Raw genomic sequence first — 24,324 nt, 5'->3', positions numbered from 1 at the left:
ACTTTAATCATAAAATTGCTTGAAATAAAGTTTTTAATTGAAAATGTATAATACTACTGCAGCTTCAGCAATAGCAAATTACTTGCTACCACTGCTTACCAGGACCTAAATGGTCTCTCACACTACTAACACCACCAGAGCCCACTTGTACGAACCTATTCTGACCAAATAGCCATTTTACACAGAAAAGTTGATAAAAAAAGATAAAACAGAAGAAAGCAATAACATGTCTGTAGAGAAATGATTTGGCTTGGGTACAAATGTCATCCAAAGTCTACTAAACATAAACATGAACGACTGATAATCGACAGATAGGATTTATAAATTTACATAATTATTAATTATTAATATAGAGATATATGTAATATTTTTTCATAGAATTATTTAATTTAAACTTGATAATACTAATCACTTTAATTTGATTTCGATTTTAAATTATTTCAGTTCCAATTAATACAGCACATTAATTTATTTTATTTTTTGCGATTTTGATTTCGGGCATTCGATTGATTTTCCCACCGGTCATTCCTAATATACACAGGGTCTGTTACGTTAGTCCCTGCATCTTCAGGCGAATGCAATGTTTTGTTCAACACAGTCTGACAATGATGCAATGCACTGCAATACAAGGCCGTGTATTATTTTAATTTTTTAAGGTCTACATACTCATTCTTATATATGAAGTAGTTGAGAATCCGCGTGTTGCGGCGGCCTATAAAAATTATATTAATTATTCAATATTATTATATGTAGAATGCAATAATTTGGTGGCTATCTATAAAAAGTATATTAATGTTTAAAAATTAATATTTGTAGGATAAAATAAATTTTATATTATAAAAATTATGATATAATAGTATAATACCAATACTAATATATAAAATTGTAAAATTGGACTATAATTCATGTTGTTGAAAATAAATCTCTGCATGTAATTAACAATTTAAAGCACGACGAATATTAATTTTATTTGTGTTTTTTTTTTGAAAAGTAATGATGTTCTTACATTGTTACCTTCCTCCAATTTTTATGGATTGCTTGTGCACAAAAACATTTAACTTAAATCCGTGAGATAGGGTCTATAACTACCCTTACTTGTAACAACCTTTGTTTTTTAATACTGTATAAACAGTCTTCACTTAAAAGTTGCTTAAGCGGAGCAAACAGATAATGTATGAATAATTTTTTCCTAAATCAGATAAGAATTAGCAACAATAAACATGTCTGATGAATAAAACAAATATTTTAAAAGAATAACCAACAAACATAGATCACTAATAGTTAATTTATTGATATCATCCATCAATATAATGTCAAGACTATATTCTTCTTCCGTGTTTGGATTTGTCAACTCCCACATAGTGGTCTGTAACTACCTTTGCTTGCAATAACTTTTATTTTTTTATTACCGTATAAACAGCCTTTACTTATTGTTGCAGAAGAAAGGCACCACCGAGTTAGAAATTGAGCAAGAGAACTATCAATAGAGAGAGAGGTATGGTTGTGGTATTGAGAGAGAGTTTGTATTTAGATGATCCTAAACCCTACAACTTATAGGAGTATTTATAGGTGTAGAGAGACTTGTGTGTTATTTTTTTCCATAATTAAATATTCTGAAACAAAATCAGATTAAAACTTTCAAGCTGTTATATTCCATAAATAATCTGAAACAAAATCAGATTCTGAAACTTGCTTCTAATATATCGGAAAGTAAAAATGGTAGTTCTAATTTTTGATATTTTTCATCCAAAAATTCCAGAAAATTAGAAAAATAGAACGGAGCGATGTGAGAGACGCCACCTACACGCCCCTCGCTTCTCCTTTATATAAGTATATTGATATTGATGATTGTATCGAAATATAATAAACCGCATTTGAGATTTTTCTTTCAAAAAAATTTATCATCTAACCAAAAGTCATAAAGCAAAACTCTGTAACTCTGTGTAAGTGTGTATTATCAAATATTTAGTTTATGATAACTTTTAGTACTCTAGCTGATTAGTCCTAATGTTTGGAACAGGAGTATCACTACTGTGCCACCCAGCAGATCACATCAAATGTAAGCACTGGTTAACAAGTTTACAAAGCAATACAATCAAATAAAAGATACATAAGTTCGAATATTTATTATTATCATCAACCCAAAAAAGAAAAAAGAAATCTCAACCAAGAACAAGCATGTTTTACATTGCATGCGGCCACTTAAGGCAGCTGAACAGTACCAAACACTCTGACAATTCCTAGTTCTTGCACTACTTGCTAGGTTTTGCATCAGATACAGATCCTGAGCTTGCTGCTGGGGCTTCTCCTGGTTTAGTATTCTGAAGACAAAAAATGACCAAATAATAGTTAGGTGTTAGAAGGTAAAAGGTAGGGGAAAAAACACACAAAAAAGGGTAGCCACAGCTTTAGGGCTAGAATATTCCATGTTCATCATTTTGTTCAAAAAAGGGTAGCCACGGCTTTATAGTCGATAAAAATCTCTCCATTGTAACCAGATTTCAAGACTGTTGAGGTGATTACACTGATGAAAATATGATGTCTATATTAGAATTTGCATACGGTCCTAAGTTCACGGGTCCTAGTCAAATTCGGTTTACAGGGCCCTAATTCATATGTACACTATACATCTATAAACAGCAAGCCTGCAACCAATGAGGTTTAAATAGCCTTATTGCAGATATATTATCAACTCATACTTCAACTGAAGCTCTCTAATACATATAATCTTTCCTCCATAGTATTTCCGAAAGTAAGAAAGCATGTTGAGTTCTTTGTTTTTGGTCCCCCCGTTGAAGGCATCATAACATAAGAGAATCTATCTCAATCTCCTATTTAATCTATGAACCAGAAGGTAAGAATAATAGTAATTAAATAAGGACTGCATCCAGTACAAGTGAGCATCAACAAATATAATTACATTATGAACGGATAATGTGGCTTGAGCTTACCTTACGCGCTAACTTCTCCAACTTCTCCTTTTCCATTTTCTGCAGTTAAAAAAAAGTTACATACAAAAACAAAGAGATCATGTACAAAAAAAAAGGAAGAAACCAGCTCTTTGAAGACAATCACATGTGCTAAATATGGAACAGTCCACCCCGGGATGAGAATAGAACTAAATATAATCAATAAAATGAAGCTGGAACATAAATGTGACTGTTTGCTAAAGCCTATAAAATGTGTTTCATATGATTAAGGGGGGCACAATTTAGTGGAAAATCTTCAGAAAAGGACACTAACAATGAGTATTATTAGAAATGCTACAGTATATTAATTAAATTGCTTTTTATATGTACAATCCAAGTATGCCAAAAGTGAAGAGTTCCTCTAAAACCTTAGAGAAAGTAGTTTTTGAATTCAATCAAGAAGTTCCTAATGCATATGTTGGACAGATCCATAAGGTGATACTGCCGATTTTCACTATGCAAACAGATTTAAAATAAACTATTTTAATAACTTCACACACACTAGACACCTTATACAAATTTATAGTTATTCATATTAATAGAGTTAATAAGCCATTTATGCAATCCACACGGGGACAGAAAACGGACCAACACTCTTCTCCACAGATCTCACTGCACCGACCATAGTCAACTACTTCTTGTAGTACCGAAATAGATATCTAATTTAAACCCAAAATTTAAAACTTCACCAAAAAGTCTTCAGGTAGACTTGGGATTTTATTAAATACCATTCAAACTTTGTTTACCATGCTGAATGATTAAATTTTAACCGGAGAAGGGATGTAATGCTAAAAGTTAGCAGAAATATAGTAAGAAAAAAGGGATGATAACAATTGGTATCTTCAAGGAACATGCCACTCTCTTAAAATAAATGCCTTTATTCCATTATGGTGGCTGAATCTTTTATCATTGATACTGAAGTTTGTCCTAGAATTTATGTCTTTTCTGATGGTGATCATTGATATTTCACCTTACTTATTAGATGTTTATAATAATGTGAAAGGAAAGAAAATTAACTGTGTAAAATGTATCGGCTCCAAGGAATTATTTACTAGTTTAATCTAAACTCACTAGCAAAACCTCCATAAGGTACTTACCAATTGATTTAACGACAATACAACTATCAGAAAGTAAAATTAAAATAGATGTGTCCAAGACCTAAGCTGAATAACCATCAAACTTGTGCTTTTGAATGTTAATTTTAACATATGATAGAAAATGTACATCTATCGGGATTGATGTTAATATAGCGACTGATATGAGAATAAGCTAGGAAGACAGAAAAATACTCATTATATCTATCTGCATCCTTCAATCAGTAATTCACCAATCATGTCTCTCAACATTCAACAAAATAAAGCAGTTGTGTGAAAAATATAATAGTGGTGTGAAAAATATAAATGGCTGAGACAAAAGTTTAACAAAATAAGGTAAAACACATAGATAATGGTAAGGTTACTCTAAGTTCTAAGCATAATAACAACAGTAACAATCAATATATCTGAAAAACTATGGTGTCACAGCTTCCTCCTTTGGCTTAAAAAGTCACTCATTTCTGAAAAAGGTACGTAAATATGTAAGTTTTTCTGAAAATAAGTAACTTATTTATGAAGATAATGAATGTTAAACACTTATTAAATACTTAATTCTAAAAAGTATTATGTAACTATGATTATTTTTTATCGAAATAAGTCTTTATCTTCATTAAAAAAGTCATGCCAAACATGCCCTATAATTGTTTAGGAAGTTGTATAGTGCAATCTTTGATTCGTTACATGGTAATACTATCCTATAGTGTTCCTAAACAGAATCTGGAAGGTCTTAAAAGGAAAACTAAGATCAAGTTCACTTGAAGTGAACAGAAATCATATGAAACTTAATCACAAGTTACCTTGATGTAGATGTTTTCAGCAGCCTTTTCCTCCTCGCTAAGTATTTTTCCACTACTTGAAAGCCTTCGAGATACATATCTAGCAGCAATTCTTGATGTCATAGTTGCTTTCCTGTAAAAAAGACAAGCAAACATCCGTTTCTAAATGTCAACCACCAACCACAATTTCTTTAATGTATAATAGAACACTTTATACACATGTATGAGCTCTCCATATGTTGGAGTCAACATCACCCACAAGCCATTGACTCAAGGTAGGTTTATGTGCCCATGACTCATTCTTTCCATTAAATACAATACCTAGAAACTCTGATTTGGTGAATCATAATATATGCATCTGTTGTCTTGCTCAAGCTTGTGATCAAATTGTTGGTATAATTGTAATTTATAAAATAGCAGTTCTGGAATTATTATATTTGTGGAAGAAATCCAACTTGTTTATCCATTCTTATTTCATAATTTTCTGTTGGTTCTCTCAAAAACATTGAGCCAGAAAGCTAGAGTATAATATCGCCCTTAATAAAATATCTGACTCCGCCAAGAAACATAATTCGAACCCATATCTGGTTTAGGTTTCTTCAGCTAATTAGCTGGCAAAAAGGTAGTAGTTTATTAAAACAATATCAAATACTATTTATCAGCCATGATTGTTTTCAATACACATCATATACAAATTAGTTGCCCTGCTTTTGAATTTCAGTATATCGATCAGAAAGCTCTGTGCACTCACACGATGACACAACTGAAAAAAATCCCCACACACACCAAACTAATCATTTTGAAAACAAAACATTCAAGAAATTAGCAGCTGCATATGAATTGACAGCAAAACATCTTAGATATCAGAATAAAGTGATTTCTCTCAACCCTCTTTGAGTACTAATATAAAACATCCTACACAAAAGTATGTATCATTCACTCCTTGCTATGAATGTTATTAGCATAGTTCAACATCAAGATAAGTAATGATGCTCATACTTAGTAACATATATGATTTCATTTCATTAGGGCTAATCAGAGATATGGTTTATAATTACTGAAATACATACAAATATATATAATTCAAATGAGAGAGAGAGAGAGGGAGAGAGAGAGAGAGAGAGATGGGAGTGGGAGAGAGACCTGACGAGCTTGAAAATGAATTTGAGCCGGCGCTAGTGAGAGAGACAAGAGAGATTTGCGACCCTATTGTAAGTAGACTTTGACTGTATTGACTCGCTGTTTGAGCATAATTTTGGTAGGATTGTATTTAAATGGGTTATTTGCTCAAATAAACAATCATTTTTGCATTTTTGATCTATCATTTTATTTTGTCTTCTGTTAACCCAACAAACTTCTATGAATATGAAAGTTTGATTTAAAAATTTCAAATTAAATTAATTAAAATAAGCTTCTGCTAAGATTAATTACCTAAAAATATTTTTATTATGATCAAAATAAGATCTTCGTAAATACGTTCAAACCGGATAAGACACGAGAAATGGACTTCATATTGTGCATGGTTTCTTATCCTATGATGAGAAATATCATAATCTTTTGAAATCCAAAAATCTGCGAGTCATGAGGCAGAGGGGTGGATCCACAACTGTTTTCAAGGTATTTTGAAAATTAAAAATATAAAATTTATCAGAATTCTTTTAGAGAGGATACATGTACAGTGCCTCTTAATAGATTCAGCCGCGCCTACCACGAATAAACCTGCGGTTCTTTTGGTCTTTTTACAAGTGGATGCACATCACTACATCAGGGTGAACGAAAGAGCATCCTTAAGATCGCTTTGATGCATTCGTAATTGACAACATTTGTTCAGTTACAAAAACAGAAACATATTCAAGTTGTTCCAAGAACTATAAATAAAATCTGCTCCAAAAAATAACATTCTACATTCACTAGAAATTCTGTTATATTTTTCAAAAATGTTAAAGCAAACGGCGTCCATCACCAGTCTCCGCCATCAGCCCAACGCTATAACTCTCATCATCATTCCATACACGATACGTGCTTATTGCGCTGGACTTGAGGGAAACTGGCATGGTGCAACGCTGGTTTGGTCCAACGTAGCCTGCCTTGCAGCTGGAACTGTCATCATTGCCCAAGCAGTACCACTGAAACACCGAATTCAACTGCAATAAGGCCTCGTTCTCCAACCCCGTGGTATAAAAAGGAAAATTGGTATCATCAATGGTTGGAAATGCGGTATCTCTGACAACCATTCCATCTTGATTAAAAGCAAGAAGTCTTGTACAATCTCCAACATCGTAAAATAGTCCACATTTAAGAAATCGTTTATCAAACTCACAAGGTAAAATATCAGATGCACAGGGGAAGTCTTCTGGCAAAGGGTAGGCAAGCCAGGCCGGGTCCAGATCAACTTCTTCATCGTGTGTATAGATGTGGATTACTTCAAATTCACCGTCTGTGCCCTTCGTGTCTAGAAACCTTTCCTTTAACACGTTAAGGAACTCGTCTTGAAATAAGCCAAAAAAAAGTATGATTCTCTTCCCAGCAAGTTGAGAGAGTGAAACCTATTTAAACACGAAGAATTGGACAACAATTGATATGAGATTCAAGATAAACGCTTTGAATTATGCACAAAGCATAAAAAGAATTAAAGAACTCACATGTGTTCCATCTTTTCTACTAAAGATCGTTTTTGGCTCCCAGATCATCTCTAACTTGAGTTTCTTTATTATTTCAGTCTCTAACTGGAGAGCTTTCTCGCGTGTGAACGGGTATCCTTGAAGCTTATAGTTTGACAAAATTTCCGCTCCACATGGTTCACAGAATTCTCCATGAGGACCAATTATTACAAGCAAAGAAACCTCTTTCTCACTTGACTCATAATACTTGGGATACTTGTAAATTATTTTCAACTTCTTAAGGTTCGGGTCTTTATAAGGAAGTGCCAACCAGGGCATAGTTTTAAACGTTTTCCAGAATGATTCTTCAGTTCTATATCCAGTAGTCTCGTTCGTGTCATAAAGGTAAAGAAGCACGACCTCAAAATTTTCTTCTCTCTTTGCCAACTCTTTATACACCATTTTAAGTTCTTCTGTGAGCCTATTAGTCTCGGTTGTCTTGTTGTCTGCATAGAAGTACAGAGCTACCACTTTATCTTCAAGTGTATGAATAGGTACCTAAGAAATACATGTACCAGTTAGTGCTAAGGAATATATTATCATCCATATTTAGCCAAATGTGCAAATGAAACAAGTACTAATTGATAAGTTAATTTTGCCATTATCACATAATGTTATCAAGTGTGCATACCATACCTTGTCCCCGTTATTTGAGATGACATAGTCACGTTCCGGGGAAGATAAAAGTTTTTCTAATGTCGGTTGTGCAGCAATTGCTTGCCATTCAGACAGCAGGAATTTCACCCTCTCACTGCTGAAAGGATATCCTAGGCTTCCATAGCTTTTAAAACACGACAGGGCATTTGTTTGCAAAACGACGCCTGTTGAATCAATTATAAACATGTCATCACTGCAGTAACCTTTTCTAAAGCCAAATCTTGTATCCATACGTTTCCTGGATGTTCTGTCAGAGAATGGAATGGCAGTCCAGGGCATGAAAGAAAATACATCTTCAAAATGATCCTCAAGGTTTGTTCTAGGTAAAGGATCAGATAACATTTCCTTTCCAAAGCTATTGTCAACATCATCGACAGCCACAAAAACAATCTCAAAACCTTTTTTAGGCCGTAAATAATTATACACATCCTTCAGTATCTCTGTCTTCCGCCACTCCTTACAATCAGAAATATCATCAAGAGGAAGATACATAATATATATAACAATGACCTTGCCTGCCAACTGCTCAGCCTTCAACTGAAAGATAAAAACACGTAATAAATTAATATTACTGCAGATGTTACTCTTCCCTGGTATCACCATCAAGGTTATTATTGGCAGTGAACTAGTTGTTTGATCATAATATTTGAACCGGAAAATAAAAGTTCATATACACAAACATAGACATAATACCTGGTTCCCATCGCATTGTATTAGGTAATCCCTGTTTTCTGTGAAGAGAAGCTTGCGAAGATCAAGAATATCTCCTTCTTTGACGCCCATAAGCTCCTCCTGCATATTCTTCTGTTTCTTAACCTCATGTTTCTTTGCCTCCTTCCCCTCGTCCCTAGAATCTGTTACAAGCACTGACACTTGATTAGAATCAAAGCCTTATTGTTTTCTCATCCAATTTGTATTTTATACTTTAAGGGGTCATTTGTCGACTCAAGGGCAAAAAGTAAACAGTTACAACATTCATAAAACTTAATTAGCATAACAAAATGCATTCAGCAAGTAATTTCAGGAAACATCACACATTACTTCTGTAAAATAATTTTTGCAATAAGCTCACCACAGATTCCATATATATTTGTTGCTAGTGGTGCACTAGTGGCTGGATGAACACGTAAAGAGTCGAAAATCCCATCTTCTATTGCTCGCGTTCCACAACTGACAGTGGATGCTAGAGTTGATTTTGTTTGAATACACAGATTCCTTCTCTGGCCTAGTTAGAAATATGAAGAATAAGTACATAGAGACATTAAAACGAGATTAACATTGTATTGACACAAAGTACTTGGACTCAAAAATCAATATGCAACCTTAACTGACATGCTAAATCAATGAAAAAAAAATGCTAAACAGAAAAGAACTCAAGAACCTTAAATTTCCAACAGTTATATAACATGAGATTAACAGAACTTCATTAGCGTAGCTACTGATGGGTACTACTCCCTCCGTCCCCCTCAATTGTTTACATTGGAGGGGGACATGGAGACCAAGACAATGTATAAAAAATGAGTAAAGTTAGATGAAAAGTGGGCAAAGTGGTGGGACCTATCAATATTTAATATTTGAGATAGTGGAGGAAAGTAGTGGGTGTAATAGTAGTTTTTATTGGTAAATATGAGATAGTAGGGGAAGATAGTGAGTGTAATGATGAGAAAAACTTACTATTTATGGTAACGTAAAGAAATGAGAGGGACATCCCAAAATAGTAACCGTAAAGAAATGAGAGGGACAGAGGAAGTAGTTTTTAACATCAAATAGGATTTAAAAAAAAAAGATCATATTATTTATTAGATCGAAAAGGTCGTTTAGTATGGTATCAAAGTTCAAAGCACATGGACGTGCAAAATTGTGCTCTCGAGTGAGGAGAAAGTTGAAATATTATATAATCCTCGTAAACTCTTCTCCTGACTGGAGTCCAACTCGGAGCAAAGATGTACCTAGATAAATGGCATCATTGTGTAGTGATATGTATCGTTTGTATTTGGTGCAGAATCCCCTGATCAATCTTCCCGTGATCTTATTACTCAACATCTTTGTAAAACAGTATTGTTCACGAATAATAACGTAACTCAAATATAGGGTAAGCGAGAGCATGCACAAGTATCGAGGTCATGACAATGAGATGAGACTCCTCCGTTATATTTAGTTGTTTTTTCGGATAATAATTCTTTTATGTATATAGTTTGAAATTTATTATTTATTATTTATTATTTAAATTTTAACATCATTTACTATTTTATTATTAATATAATTTGATTCAATTTTATTAACTGACTGATTATATTTTTACTTGAAAATTCAGTTTTTACAATTTTTTTTATACTGCAACTATTAATAAAAGCAACTTCTAGTAATCACTGCAACTCAGTGTCAAAGACGATGCTCTCGGTCCCACTCGTTCTTACATAATTTTTTACAGCCACTAATTTTAAGGTTTTTGTATAATTTTATAACATTAAAATTTTTTGTTTCTGAATAAAAATTTAAATATTAAACTTCTTTGCAGAAGATTTTTTAATATATTTAATAAAAGTAAATACGTGCCGATATTTGATAAAAGTAAATACGTGACGAGTGCCAAACGTATATAAGTCGACAGAAGTATTTATATAACAAATGAAAAAGTAAATCCAACGCCGATACAGTGAAAACCATTGATTATCTGAAAAACTAATTGTATTTCAGGATCCATAATTATGCAGGCAGATGATCCAGGGTACTGGTGACAATTTTCTACAAGTATAGTTCTTGGTAAAACAGAGTTCCGGGGATGATTGTGCAAAACAAGACAATTACAGTTTGATAATACGAAAACAAAAAACAACTGATTTGACAGAAGTCCATATATTAGTGTTTTAAACAAAAAAAAAAAAAAGAACAAGTACCAAATCTGATTTTCAGTTGCAGCCACCATATGCAATATATAAATTTACTGACCACCACCACCTATTCATCCCTTCCCTAAGAAACAGATAGAACAGCTCACTGGAAAATTAAATCATAAAGGCAAAAACTCCACAGTTTTAAAACATGCCAATGATTTCTATAAAAGCTTCAACTAGAAGTCAGAAAATGCAACATAACATAACAAAACAGGTGAGGGCACCAAGTACTTTGTCACTTACAATAAAGATTAACGGTAACGATCATCTTATAATAGCTAATTCGCATGCTAGGAAAATTAACTCTCTTTCATAGACCTATTTCTGCAGAATTTTCCCTGATTCTTCAGGCACTGCCCTTCTTCTCAACAAGATTCTCGATCAAATCTGCTGCATCCTGCACAGTAGCAATCGTTTGTGCACTCTCTTCCTCCACACTGATTCCAAACTCCTCTTCGAGTCCCATCACAATTTCAACCTGTAAGCAGAAGTTGTGGACATTACCAATTAGGCAATTAGCAGGGTGAAAGTATCAGCCTGTTGAAAAATTTGGAATAGATTTAACACATGAAAATAGCCTTTAGTTAGAAACATATACTGTGTCAAGAGAATCAGCTCCAAGGGCAGCAAACTTTGAGTCCCCGCTGACTGCAACATCAGGTTGTATTGCCAGTTGCTTCCTCACAATCTCACATACCTTATCGACTGTCTCAGGCTTGGCCTGCTCAAAAATATTACATTTTGCTTCATTTCTAAGGACAAGGTAGTTATTAAAATGCTTGCATATATCACACAATGCATCAATTCTATGATTACTATGTGCAGGACTTTCTCTAATAGAACGAGCCTAATATTCACAATTCAAAAATGTGGGACTAGATAATAGCATGTGTAAGTGAATGATACTATTTTAATGCAATATCCAACAAAGATTACTCATAAAATTAGAAGACTGAGCCAAGAAACATACAGCGCATGACACACTGAAGCGACGCGAGACTGACTTCAACCCATGTGAAGGGAAAGATATCCCATTGATGGAGAGCGAAACCGAGCTCTTAGCAAGTCCCTGCAGAATTCAACAATAGAAAGTCAGTAAACCACTACACACAACTAACCTAAGAAGAAATCTTAACTGCTGAATTAACAATCTAAATCACCATTCGCACGTTCATAATTATATTTCACATAATCTCCTACGATAAAATTTCTCAAAAGTCAAAATAAACAAGAAGAATTATTATTTCATAAAAAATTAATAGAATTCACTTTCAAATATTATCCTAGAAAAAAAATTAAATTCACTTATCTTATCCAATAATTTTTTTAAAAGATATGGATTCTGGAATATATATGCCCAATTTGTTGCTGGGTTAGTTGCTTGCATTCAATCACGACAAATTCATTCGATAAGTCTATTGATTAAACTTTGCACAACTTTTAAAAGTTTAAACAAATGATTTTAGAATCATCACTCCTCTACCTTCCCCAAAATAAAATCATCATCTCATCCCAAGTATTCACCTATTCGATGGCCTTAGCATTAACACAATTACAGCTAAAACACAGAAAATAATACAAAATAAAAATTATTTATATCAAACAAATATACAACTGAACTAACTCGTCACTGCTACTCAACAAAATTCAAGCAAATACCACTGAAATCTAAACAGACAATGGAAGATCACAATTACAAACACGAAATGCAAACATTCATATAACACACACGTACATTTCAATATTTCATATAGAGCGAGAGAGAGAGATGGGGAGGGATAGAGAGAGGGAGAGGACTCAGAGGACAGGGAGAGGGAGAGGGATAGAGAGAGGGAGAGGGGGAGGGAGGGAGGGAGGGAGGAGGGAGAGAGAGATGAAGGAGGGAGAGAGAGAGAGAGGGGAGAGGGAGGAAGAGAGAGAGAGATGGAGAGGGATAGAGAGAGGGAGAGGGGGGAGAGAGAGATAGAGTGGGGGGAGAGAGAGGGAGGGAGGGAGAGAGAGAGAGAGAGAGATGTATACCTTGTTTAGGTTGAGAGAGGATGAGAGAGGAGTGAAGGAGATGGAAGAAGCTGTGAATGAAGCCATTGATTATAGTAGTAGTGGATCTGAGAGACTGAGACAGACTGTATGGATATGCAGAATATATGAATGAATTGTGGGCGCAGAGCTCAAGACTCTAAAGACTAAAGTGAATTACAGTTGTCACGATTTTGGACTTGTTACGATTTTGGACTGTCCGCTGATCTAAGTTTTTGTTTATTTGGTACACTTATGTTTTCTTTTTAAAGGATTTGGTACACTTATGTTGAATTAGTAATTTATTCATTTTTCTTATATACTCACCTCCAAGGCTCCAAGGCACCAATTTTTTGTATATTTTAATTTCCTAAAAATCATCGCAAGGAAGAGATAAAAAGCTCTATGAGCAAGAACATCTAATATATTTAGATTTGATAGTCCCGTGCTAAAAAAGACTAGATTATATTTTAACATCTATTTTAAAATTAATATTAGAAGGCCTAACACCTAAAGGCCGGAAGCATATTTTGCTGCTTGATGAATATAACTTTGAATACAAGTTGATATACTACATTACAATCCACATGGTGATATACAAACGTCGAGGAAGATTTTTAACATTGTAGTATGTTGCAATCCATATGTAATTTACAGACGATAAAGCAATAATGCTGTATTTACTGTCTAACCAAAAAATATGATAATTGTTTTCCATAAATATTGCTGGCAGCGAAGGAGCATGTTTCGTAAGTTCTGTCCGGTGATGACACACTTGACTGAGGATACTCAAATGATCTTGTACGTGTGATACAGCCTGAAGAACACTAGCTTGGCAGATGAATGAAACTGAAATATTTACCGACTGCTGAAGAGTCACAATACCAGCAAAACACGAAAATCTGATATATACAGTAATACACTGTATAGATTGGTGATATCACTCAGTTGCCCTGGCAACATCACCACCCACGAACAAACATCAAACCACAAAGGATGGTATTTAAAGCAACTCTAGCAAAAAAACCGTTGTTGTGATTTACTCGTGTCTCAGTGCCACTGAGAACCATCTTGCTCAGTTGGAGATCCAGGAACGTAGGGTACAAAACCTCTTCCACCAAAAACAGGACGCATGAATGCATTGTCAAATTTTCTCCAATAATGGTGGACAGAGCGAGAAGGTGTTGTCAGAAGCATCCTTAAGCTTGCTGGACGGATTATAGTTGCGCCTAGATCAGCTTCTGAATCTTGACCATTTGTAAGAAGAGGTGCAAAGAAAGAATTAGGTGTCACAGGTTCAGATGAAATCATTCTGCTCAGGTGTGCAGTGGAAGGCAGCAAGTGTTGTATTAGAGGTTTGGTGAGCAGGCCAAATACCTGAATCAATCCCAAAAATTATTTTAAGTCATTACCATATATAATCATGTAATCCTCCCCAGGTCTTACTCTTAAAAGAATGAACGCAAATTTTGTCACTAGACCAACTTTTGGTATACAATTAAGTTCTCTACGTATTTGCTTAAAAACACTGGCGGCATTAAGGATCAGTAAGATGATAATTTGAAAGGGATCTGGTCACAGTTGATGGTCTTTATTACTCATCACATCCCGTAAAAGAAAAATTATGACTAATTGTTCCAAAGTAGAATTACCTACGTTGTGCTCGGCAGGTTAAATGGAATGGAAATTAGTAGGACAAATTTTTTCAATTCCAACTGTTTATTACTCATATTCCACATGAGTACCACTTTCCTAATTTTATATACTTCACAGGTTTCAACTTTTCCACTTCTCTATCACCTACTCCACTTTATATTATCCCCACCCCCACCCCATGTCTCTAATATCCTTTACATAGTCCTTCCCGTCAAGCTTCATCAAAACAACCAGCCAAAACCATAAGTTTAGAAGTGCAAAATAAGATGTCTTACTACTGTGCTGAAAAGAACTACAGTGATGGTACTGGTGATCATGATTGCATTCTCACGTCGTGCAGTGTAACCACCTTTTGTAAACTGCATGATAAAATAGAAGCACAATTAAGTAAATGGTATATAGGTTTCTTGCAGAATGAATACTTTTTTCATATGACCCATAAGCCACACAGACTATGGAGTGGACCAAAAGAGGTACCAATATCTTTCAACCTAAAAAATTCAAAGAATAGCGACTTGCCTGATTGTAAGCAAGGGCCATTGAAACAGCACCACGCATTAGACCAGCCCACCAAATTGTAACCTGAAGAAATAAATATGTGTATTGAGTTACCTCTCTCACCAATCACCTTATTAGTCAACGATGCAAAGAGTATATAGTCATACTTGCTGTTTTAGCTCAATTTTGTTTTCGGGGGACTTCTTGGTCAAGTTAGATAAGAATGATAAAGGGAAAACAAAGGCTGCTCTGCCTGCTAAGATCAATCCCAACAGAATAGAGCTCACACCAATTGATGTTCCAGGGCTGAGTAGAAAGGGAACCAAAGTTACAACAGGCATCCACTTAACTTGACCATGGTTTGCAGGTAGCACGCATGTAAAATTTAAAAAACTCCCTACCTGTCGCTCACGTATCTCCACTTTTCAATATCCAAGGCATCCATGCCAACATAGAGGAAGATAAATATCTCCGCTATAAATGACAAGGTCGCAAAAGTATGCCTAAAGAAGTGGAGAAAACATATCAATGATGGAAAGACATACTAGTATCCTACTGTTATTAGGAGAGCTAGTGTTACAAGGGATGTATGCCAACAGCAGGTGATGTAAAACAACTATAAACTACATACTTGGTAGTGACTCTTGAACTCTCAGTGACATTGTGCCAGGTATAATGAGACATCACAATCCCACAAAAGAAGACTGTAAGGATAGCACTTAGATCAAGCAACTGCGATAAAAATTATGGATTAGCATAGTGTCAAAAAAAAAAAAAAAAAAGTAGTAATGCTTTAGTATATGTGCAACTGAATACTAAAAAGCAAAAATCTTACCTCAGACAGCATGTAAGAAAGGTATGCCATGAGAATCATAATAGCGACCTCTCTATCAGTAGAGTGCCTTAAAACATATAAACATATAATAATTAGTTGAATAAGCATATGCCAAGCACAAAAAGGCACACTTTTGGTAACATGGCAGGAAGCAGAAGGCAAATAAAGCAAATGTCGGGGAGGAAGTTACTAACCGCCCGAAGTAGAGCTTTTTAATGATGAATGCACTAAGCAGTCCGGCCTGAATACAATAAATTCAGAATGTCACATTGCAAAATATTTTACTAAAAGCATTGGAAATTAACACTCAGGTAAGGATAGAGACACTCAGAGTCAGAGATAAAGACAAAAACTCACGAAAACTCCCAGCAAAGTGCTTGAGATAAATAGATATATAAAATTCCCGATCAACTGCAAAGCTGTAACTCCATCGATATGAGACAAATCAAAGCTCTGGACTGCATTGAAAAGGACTACTGATGTGGCATCATTGACAACGCCTTCCCCAAAGACTAGACTATATAATAAGGGTGTCTCATCCTGATTAAGCACCTGTATCATTAGACAAAGTATTAGAAAGCAGAAACTTATTGCTCTGCAGAATGACTACAGGTTAAGAAGCCTTGTATACCTGCAATGTACAAACAGAATCCGTCGCAGAGAAGATTGCACCAATTGCTGGGTCATAATAGAAAGAATTAGGTAACATTTTGAGCAAAAGTACAACTGGACGGTATTGTTGAAACTTGAAAGATATTTGTCTTACCAAGAAAATCTCCAATCTCAAGAGCACCGATATTCATCTTCTTGAAGATGTACATTGCACCTAATACAAAAGTATGTTAGATTCATATACTATATTTCCCTGTATATGTTGATTTTTATGTTGCATAGTAAACTTAGTTCAAATAATTTATATTAACATAATTAAGCATTGAAAACCAATGACTCCTCACTGTGAACAGCTAATTCTGCATTATATACAAGTCGAAATTTCGACTTTGCAGGTATATACCTAATGCAAAAGGCTTGAAATACAAAATGACTGCACAATTGATTCATCTTTAAATCAACAAAAACACACACACACACACACACATATTCATCTTTCCCGTCAAGAAAATTGATGCAAGTACAAAAACTTTGTCACTGCATAATTGTTAACAAGTGTTGCTTTCAACTGTATTCTTTATAGTTGCTTAATTTGCTAGAAGAGTTTTAATTTTTCTATAGAGTCTTTTTCGTTCTTCATTTCTAAAACACATCATGTATACAATATGTATGTGGCTACATAGTCAATGACTCAATAAAAGTGCATGGATAGGGTGGGTCTTGGGCTTCCAACCCTGAGTACCCCAAAACACTAAATTATCACCAAAATTGGATTCTTGGCATAATATTTCAGGGACTGTATTTGCGAACAGTTACATACCCACTGATATGATGCTGAAAGATATCAAAGTACCAACAGCACCAAAAAGAGTGATGGTCAAAAAGTTGCGGAAAAATTGTTTCTTTTTCACCTGGAACCTGACAAATACATTAACAAGGGACAACAATTAATTCCTGACTATTATAATCACAGACATAATGCTGACACTAATTATAACTATGCTAACTGTCGGAGTTCTAATATAGATGTAAAACTTACAACTTGTAGTTATTTAAATATTACTTTATTAATTTAGCTAAGAAATTTGTTTATTAATTAGTTTAATAAAGCTAATAATGAGGAAGACTATTTAATTTATACTAGCGATAAATTAAACAATATTAAAGATTCTAGTCTTCATTCATATGCGGAATTAAGATTTTAAAGAAGTGCTGACGCATACAGGAAACTCGGAGCTGAGATCCTTCCAGGGTGGGCATGACTGATATAAGAATTAAATAAGCACATATAAAAGAGAAAACACTAGCCATGTGCCAACCCTGGTTCTTCTTTAGCTCTTCACCGGTCAAATGCTTCCACATATTCATATGTTATATCTGTGTAGCATATAGTTTGAGTATAAGTAGGTTGCAGAGAAATTATGCTAAATTCCCCTGCAGCATTCTAAATTAGCATGGATGACCACCCCCATTATGAAACAACTATGCAAGGATAAATTTGGTAAGATCTGATCCATCTAGTGACAAAGTACATTTGGACATCTTGCAGTTCACTGAACCATATTTCATGAACTATATGGTTACATCTCAAATAATTTATTAAGGGCTTATCTGGAAGTAATTTTGTGCCTTCTACTAGCACTCCCCTTCTCTTTCAGATAAAGTGCTTCCTGCACAATGCTAACATCTATTATTTCGGCAGACAACAATCATGACCCTTTGGGTGGGTTCCAGGCTAGGATAACCAAAGTTGATGCACTTAGAATAGGTGTATATAACTTAACTAGAAGTCATTTTGCTGCCTACTACTAGCACTGCCCTTCCCTTTTATTACATAACGAAACCTATCCAACAATTTCTATCTGCATGAACTAGATTGCCTAGGACATACAGTTCAAAATTTCTGCTCGTGTGACTGATAGTAAAAATCAGATTTCATTGAATTAGTTGCAAAGAACATAAACTATTCATATTTCAACAAACACACTCCGAAAGGAAAAAAAAATCAATTGGTAGAGCACACAACATACCCAGCATTGAAGATGATAGGTGGAAGAAGGTAAATAAAGAAAAGATCTTCACTGAAAACCAACAGATGTGAATTCTTCCCACCACTGGTTAATAGAATAACAACCCCAGTGCAAAGGCCCTAAAAAAAAAGAATTGAGAGAGAATCAATACAAAAAATAACAAAGAAAACTGGACAGACATTTAATTAGCCAACGGAATTGATTAAAGAATATCATTAAAAAACTCACAATAGCAAGAGCTGTAATGGATTCATTGATCCATCGACTCTCCTCCAACAGGTGACCAACGACAATACACGCACAAAGAAGTGCAACAAACAAGTTCACGGATACCACTGAAGCGTGATCAGAAGTTGACAAATCATTCATCTTTGACAATACAACCCCCAAACCGGAACCCCCTATCATCTTAGCTTCCTAGTCCTGCTGTACAAGAAATCAGTCTCTCGCGCCACTTGTCAGCAAATACCTCCAGAATGCTGACAAATTCTGTCAATCAACATAAATCAATCAACGCAGCTTATAACAAATCACTAAATTTCCAATTCATGACACTATTATACAATAGTCTTAACCCAAACAATCTAAACTTTAGATTTGGGCAATCTGAACTAGGACTCATGTACTTGTGATCATCCAATACACATCAAATTCATATCAAACCAGGGAGATTTAAATCACAGATATTAATTAAAAGTAAAAGCAGTATGCTTCTGTTGAACTGATGGCATAATTAGAACAAACACAAATAACATAAACATACAAGCTTAAATTTGCAAGATATTTGAGAAATTCAAAGGAAGAACACTGTTTGTCCTAGCTCTTATATACAGTATAAACAAACCACCCCAATAACATATGACATCCAGCTTCAGAGAGAGAGATAGAGGGAGGGAGGGAGGGAGGGGCGTAGAGAGAGAGGGAGAGGGAGAGGGAGAGAGAGAGAGGGAGAGAGAGGGAGAGAGAGGGAGAGAGGGAGGGAGAGAGAGAGAGAGAGAGAGAGAGAGAGAGAGAGAGAGAGAGAGAGAGAGAGAGAGAGAGAGAGAGAGAGAGAGAGAGAGAGAGAGAGAGAGTTACCAATGGAAGTTGAGAAGTTTGCATAAAATTTGAAGCTTTGAGCAGTAAAATGAGAAGATTCTCGTGAACAAGCAGCAAGCAGAGACGTGGAGCAGATTTATGAAGAGAAAAAGTGTAAACACACACAAGAAAATATACTATGATACACACGGCTTATGTATGATCTGCGATCCTCGCCTTAAACTTGAATCAGTGATTTTGCTGTTTCTTAAAGACAATTATTTCTATTTTCCATTCTGCTCTCTTTTTTTTATTTAATGTGTCATTTTCTAGTATAATACTCGTAGTTTTGATTTGAAACCGGTCAAATCGGTCGCAAATAAGTGAATTTCATTTTACCTATTTAAAATCGGTTCGAACATTTGTACGAACCCGAGATGCTCATGACTCTTGAGAAGCTCATGTCAACCTAGACGCTAGAAGGTTACATAAAAATTATTTCAGGATTTTCGAGAAAATATTAATAGTATACTCTGAGATGCTAGTATTTTAAAATGAAAACGATTTGATATGTATGCTGGGAATCTTAACTGGAGAATTATAGTAATTTTTTATTCTATACTCTTTTTCGCTGAACAAGTAAAATATTTACTTCAATCATCTAATTATATAAATCATTTAAATAATAAATAACCATTTCAAAAAGAAAACGCTGAATTTATTTGATGTACAAGACTTACCAGGTCGGGTGCTCCATCAAATATTTAGTTTCAAATTTTCAAATTCTCAACCAAATCAGTTATCTCTCTCCCTGTCAAACCCTTGCTTCCATTAAAGATTTTTGAGGGGGTTTTCATCGGTTTTTACCGGTGGAAAGCCCTGATTTCTTTTTTCCGTTTCTTGTTAGAAATTTTGTTTTTCTTTCAATAAGTTCCTAATTTATTTGGGTTTTGTTAGTCTCTTCTTCTTGTGAAAGTTGGTTTTTGTTGTGGTGTGTTTTGATGTTCTCCATGATCGAAGTTATAAATCGGTATGATTTTCATAGATTTGATTGAGGTTTGAAGATTATTATGAAATCGCATGCGATTGTTTAGAACCAAATCAGTTAATTTTAACAACATACACCATCTGATTCTAATTACTTTTCCCGTTTAAAATGTCGGCACTGTTCATTACACGAGACAAATTACTAATTTACGTCTAATCTATAAGATAAAATATAGTTATGAGTGATCTTATTGGATTCATATTTATGAGTACTTTAATATGGTGAAAGTTTTATATTTAATATTAATATAAAATCAAAGATATTAATGATCAAAAGTGTATATTAACAAACGTGATAAAGACAAATGGGAAAAGTATTTAGGGAATGGAGCAGTAAATATCAATGTAGACCGCGAGTCACTTCAAATTCAAGCCACACGACTTTGGACACAGAGAGAAACGCCTGATTAAATGCCGGAAGCGAAAGAACAATCCTGAAAGTACAGATTTAGATGCTTAATCCGAAACACGTTGACATCAAGTCAACTAAAATAGGATACGTACAGATCTCGGCTTTGCTTATTGAACATGTAAACACTCCTTAACCATGTCCAAACCCAAATACAATATTCGTAACACTTATTACACACCACTCATTTTTAACGTATACGTGCGTGTAGTTGGACATATCGGTATTTGGAGGAAGAAAAATCCAAACGAAATTGCATTATATATATATGCTTAACATATTCGATTAATAATGTAGGGTTCTTCAGCATTGTCTATCAGCTCCTTTAGGCTTTAACCTTCTTCAATCTTAATTTTAGTTTACGTGCACTTTGATGACCATGTAAACACTCCTTAACCATGTCCAAACCCAAATAAATATTCGTAACACTTACTCCCTCCGTCTCAAAAAGCTTTTCTCGTTTGATATGTCGGGACTGTTCATAACATGAGACAAATGACTAATTTACGTCTAATCTATAATACTAAATATAGTCATGAGTGATCTTGTTGGGTTCGTATTTACGAGTACTTTAATACAGTGAAATTTTTATATTTAATACTAATATAAAATTAAAGATATTAATGATCAAAAGTGTGTGTTGGCAAACGTGAAAAAGGGAAACAAGAAAAGTATTTAGGGACGGAGGGAGTATTACACACCACTCATTTTTAACGTATACGTGCGTGTAGTTGGACATATCGGTATTTGGAGGAAGAAAAATCCAAACGAAATTGCATTGTATATATATGCTTAACATATTCGATTAATAATGTAGGGTTCTTCAGCATTGTCTATCAGCTCCTTTAGGCTTTAACCTTCTTCAATCTTAATTTTAGTTTACGTGCACTTTGATGAAGTAAAAACATTAAATAAAAATTATATATAATAAAGGTATGAGATAATAATAATTAATCATAAGCGAGTTTAAATTTTTTAGATGAAGACAGTACAAAAATATAGAAGAATGGAGCTTATCAAACATATGAGATAGATCTGTAATTCAAACATATTGGGAGGAAAAAAAGAGATTAAACTTTTATTTTATCTTTTCAAATATTAAGAGCACAAACTTTTTTCTTATAAAATATAAATTTGATTTCATTCTTCTTTGTTCCTTTCCACTCGAATGAATCATTAGTTCTGGTATTGGAATAACCAAATGATATGTAACTACCTTGTCATTTTTCAGATATATTTTTATTATAGTTTATTTCCCTGATGTTTCTCACCTTTAAGGATTTATTTATAAATGATGGCTGGCAAAAATAATAATATAAACTTGCAAATGAACATTTTTTTTTTTTTTTGAAGAATGCAAATGAACATTTATCTTTTCTCACATATATATCTTCCGACATGACGGATATTATTCTTGTGGTTCAACAAAGATTCAATTCTTATATTAAGTTAATATTTAAAACAGTTTTAAAATATAGGTAGTTTGATATTTTAGACACACATTTCTCGTCCTTTGATTGCATAATTAAAATTATTGTTTTTATTATATATTTTTTGTTCGGAAATATAAAATTTTAAAAAATAATAATTCCAATTATAAAATTAAACAATATATATGTAGGCGTCAAAAAATCAAATGAGTACGCAGAAGTACATACATTGGAGTATATCTTCAACAAACAATAAATGAGTTTGGACCAGAACACAAATTTATCAATAGTGACTGGAACATAAAATTTCTTATTTAATGCGACTGAACATAAGCGAAGCTCGTTTATTTTACTATTTTGCACATGGATAAGCAGGTGGCTGAGAAGGACCACTGAGATTGTTTTGTCTATGTCCCAACAATTAATTCTGATCCACATAAACTTTTTAGACTATTACCGTATTCTTTTTTAGATGCAACACTTGTATGATGGCGACCTTATTATTTTTTCATTCTTCTTTTGGACTATTATTATTATTATTATTATTATTATTATTATTATTATTATTATTATTATTATTATTATTATTATTATTATTATTATAAGCGAGTGTATCGTACGTCTTGCCAAAGAGAAAACATCTACTGGATTGGGCTTCTAGTGCTTCGAACTAAGCATATCTGATAACTGGGCCATGTTAGTACAGTTCAAACAAAACACGAGAAGAATCCGGTCTGGAAGTAGATTCGGTATAAAACAGACATTTATAAAACAGCTAGAATTAAATGTAAACCATAGCCCAAAAGACTGAAAACAATTTATACGGACTATGGTACTCATAGGCCTGTTTTTATACAAAACCAAAGTCATGTATGAAATATTTACAAATTCATTTGCAAGAGTTGTTGTGTCATAAAATTTTGGGGTGTAAATGAGCCGAGCCAAACTCTAGAGTGCTCGTGTATCGTTTGTTAAAAAATTAGCGAACTCGAACTCGAGCTTGGATCGAGCCAAAAATATTGTTTGAGGATCGACTCATTAAGGAATAACTCTATTCACGAACAGCTCGTGAACCGCTCACGAACATGTCCCACGAGCTGTCTTACGAGCTTTTGCTCACGAACCGCTCATTAACTCACGCTCATGAACATGTCTCACGAATTTTTGCTCACCAACTGCTCATTAATTTTGTTCACGAACTTGTTTAATAAACTTTTCTAACGAGCTAGCTTATGCTTATAAATTTATTTACGAGCTTGTTTGTTATTTAATTTAATTTAAAAAAAATTAAAAATCTAAAAATATTTTAATTTATGCTCTAGGGAATCTTAAATTCATAATAAATCATCCATTAATAAAACTTCCACATCCACGAGCCAAGTACACGAACCATGTTCACGAACTACACTCACGAGCCAAGTTCACGAACTCATAATTCGAACTTGTTCGTGAACTATCGAGTCGAACTCTGCTGTGCTCAAGTTCAGCTCGTTTATAAAACGAACCTTAAAATTATGCTCAAGATCGACTCATTTATAAATCGAACCAAGCTCGAACCGAGCTTTTTTCGAACCGAACACCGAGCGGTTATCGAGCGTATCAACTCATTTACAGTCCTATTCTTCCTAGGCTTATTTTATAGCCATTACATTATCTAGACTTTATTTGGACATAGTAGAATCGTTTGATAAAGGATATTGGGTTTCACCATAGCTAAGTGAACC

General features: G+C 34.1%; 2 protein-coding genes and 1 long non-coding RNA gene across 4 annotated transcripts; all 3 read right to left on the bottom strand.

Annotated features, from left to right (window-relative positions):
• Positions 1–2,048: 2,048 nt before the first annotated feature.
• On the bottom strand, positions 2,049–6,117 carry LOC108200747 (uncharacterized). The gene is made up of 4 exons (XR_001802821.2): positions 5,983–6,117; positions 4,861–4,972; positions 2,952–2,990; positions 2,049–2,321 (listed from the first exon to the last, which is right to left on the bottom strand). It is a non-coding gene; the product is annotated as an uncharacterized LOC108200747 (long non-coding RNA).
• A 5,110-nt stretch (positions 6,118–11,227) lies between these two features.
• On the bottom strand, positions 11,228–13,250 carry LOC108200776 (acyl carrier protein 1, chloroplastic). Its single transcript, XM_017369027.2, has 4 exons — positions 13,070–13,250; positions 12,021–12,119; positions 11,649–11,771; positions 11,228–11,528 (listed from the first exon to the last, which is right to left on the bottom strand). Exons 1-4 carry the CDS (start codon positions 13,133–13,135, stop codon positions 11,397–11,399), a joined length of 420 nt encoding a protein of 139 aa, XP_017224516.1. The 5' UTR covers positions 13,136–13,250; the 3' UTR covers positions 11,228–11,396.
• Positions 13,251–13,613: 363 nt separating this feature from the next.
• On the bottom strand, positions 13,614–20,030 carry LOC108202888 (sodium/hydrogen exchanger 1). 2 transcript variants are annotated; one of them, XM_017371488.2, is made up of 15 exons: positions 19,775–20,030; positions 18,926–19,186; positions 18,698–18,816; positions 17,488–17,585; positions 16,822–16,881; positions 16,687–16,733; positions 16,413–16,607; positions 16,250–16,296; positions 16,056–16,122; positions 15,852–15,952; positions 15,622–15,723; positions 15,388–15,526; positions 15,242–15,304; positions 14,998–15,081; positions 13,614–14,443 (listed from the first exon to the last, which is right to left on the bottom strand). In XM_017371488.2, exons 2-15 carry the CDS (start codon positions 19,103–19,105, stop codon positions 14,117–14,119), a joined length of 1,629 nt encoding a protein of 542 aa, XP_017226977.1. In that variant the 5' UTR covers positions 19,106–19,186; positions 19,775–20,030; the 3' UTR covers positions 13,614–14,116. The 2 variants fall into 2 exon arrangements, with proteins under 2 accessions (XP_017226977.1, XP_063940378.1); XM_064084308.1 differs by lacking the exon at positions 19,775–20,030 and adding an exon at positions 19,461–19,479.
• Positions 20,031–24,324: the final 4,294 nt, after the last annotated feature.

This window comes from Daucus carota, chromosome 9 (assembly GCF_001625215.2).
Source record: "Daucus carota subsp. sativus chromosome 9, DH1 v3.0, whole genome shotgun sequence".
Lineage (NCBI taxonomy): Eukaryota > Viridiplantae > Streptophyta > Magnoliopsida > Apiales > Apiaceae > Daucus > Daucus carota.
The sequence above is the reverse complement of the archived record's forward strand: the minus strand, read 5'-3'. Positions and strand labels throughout refer to the sequence as shown.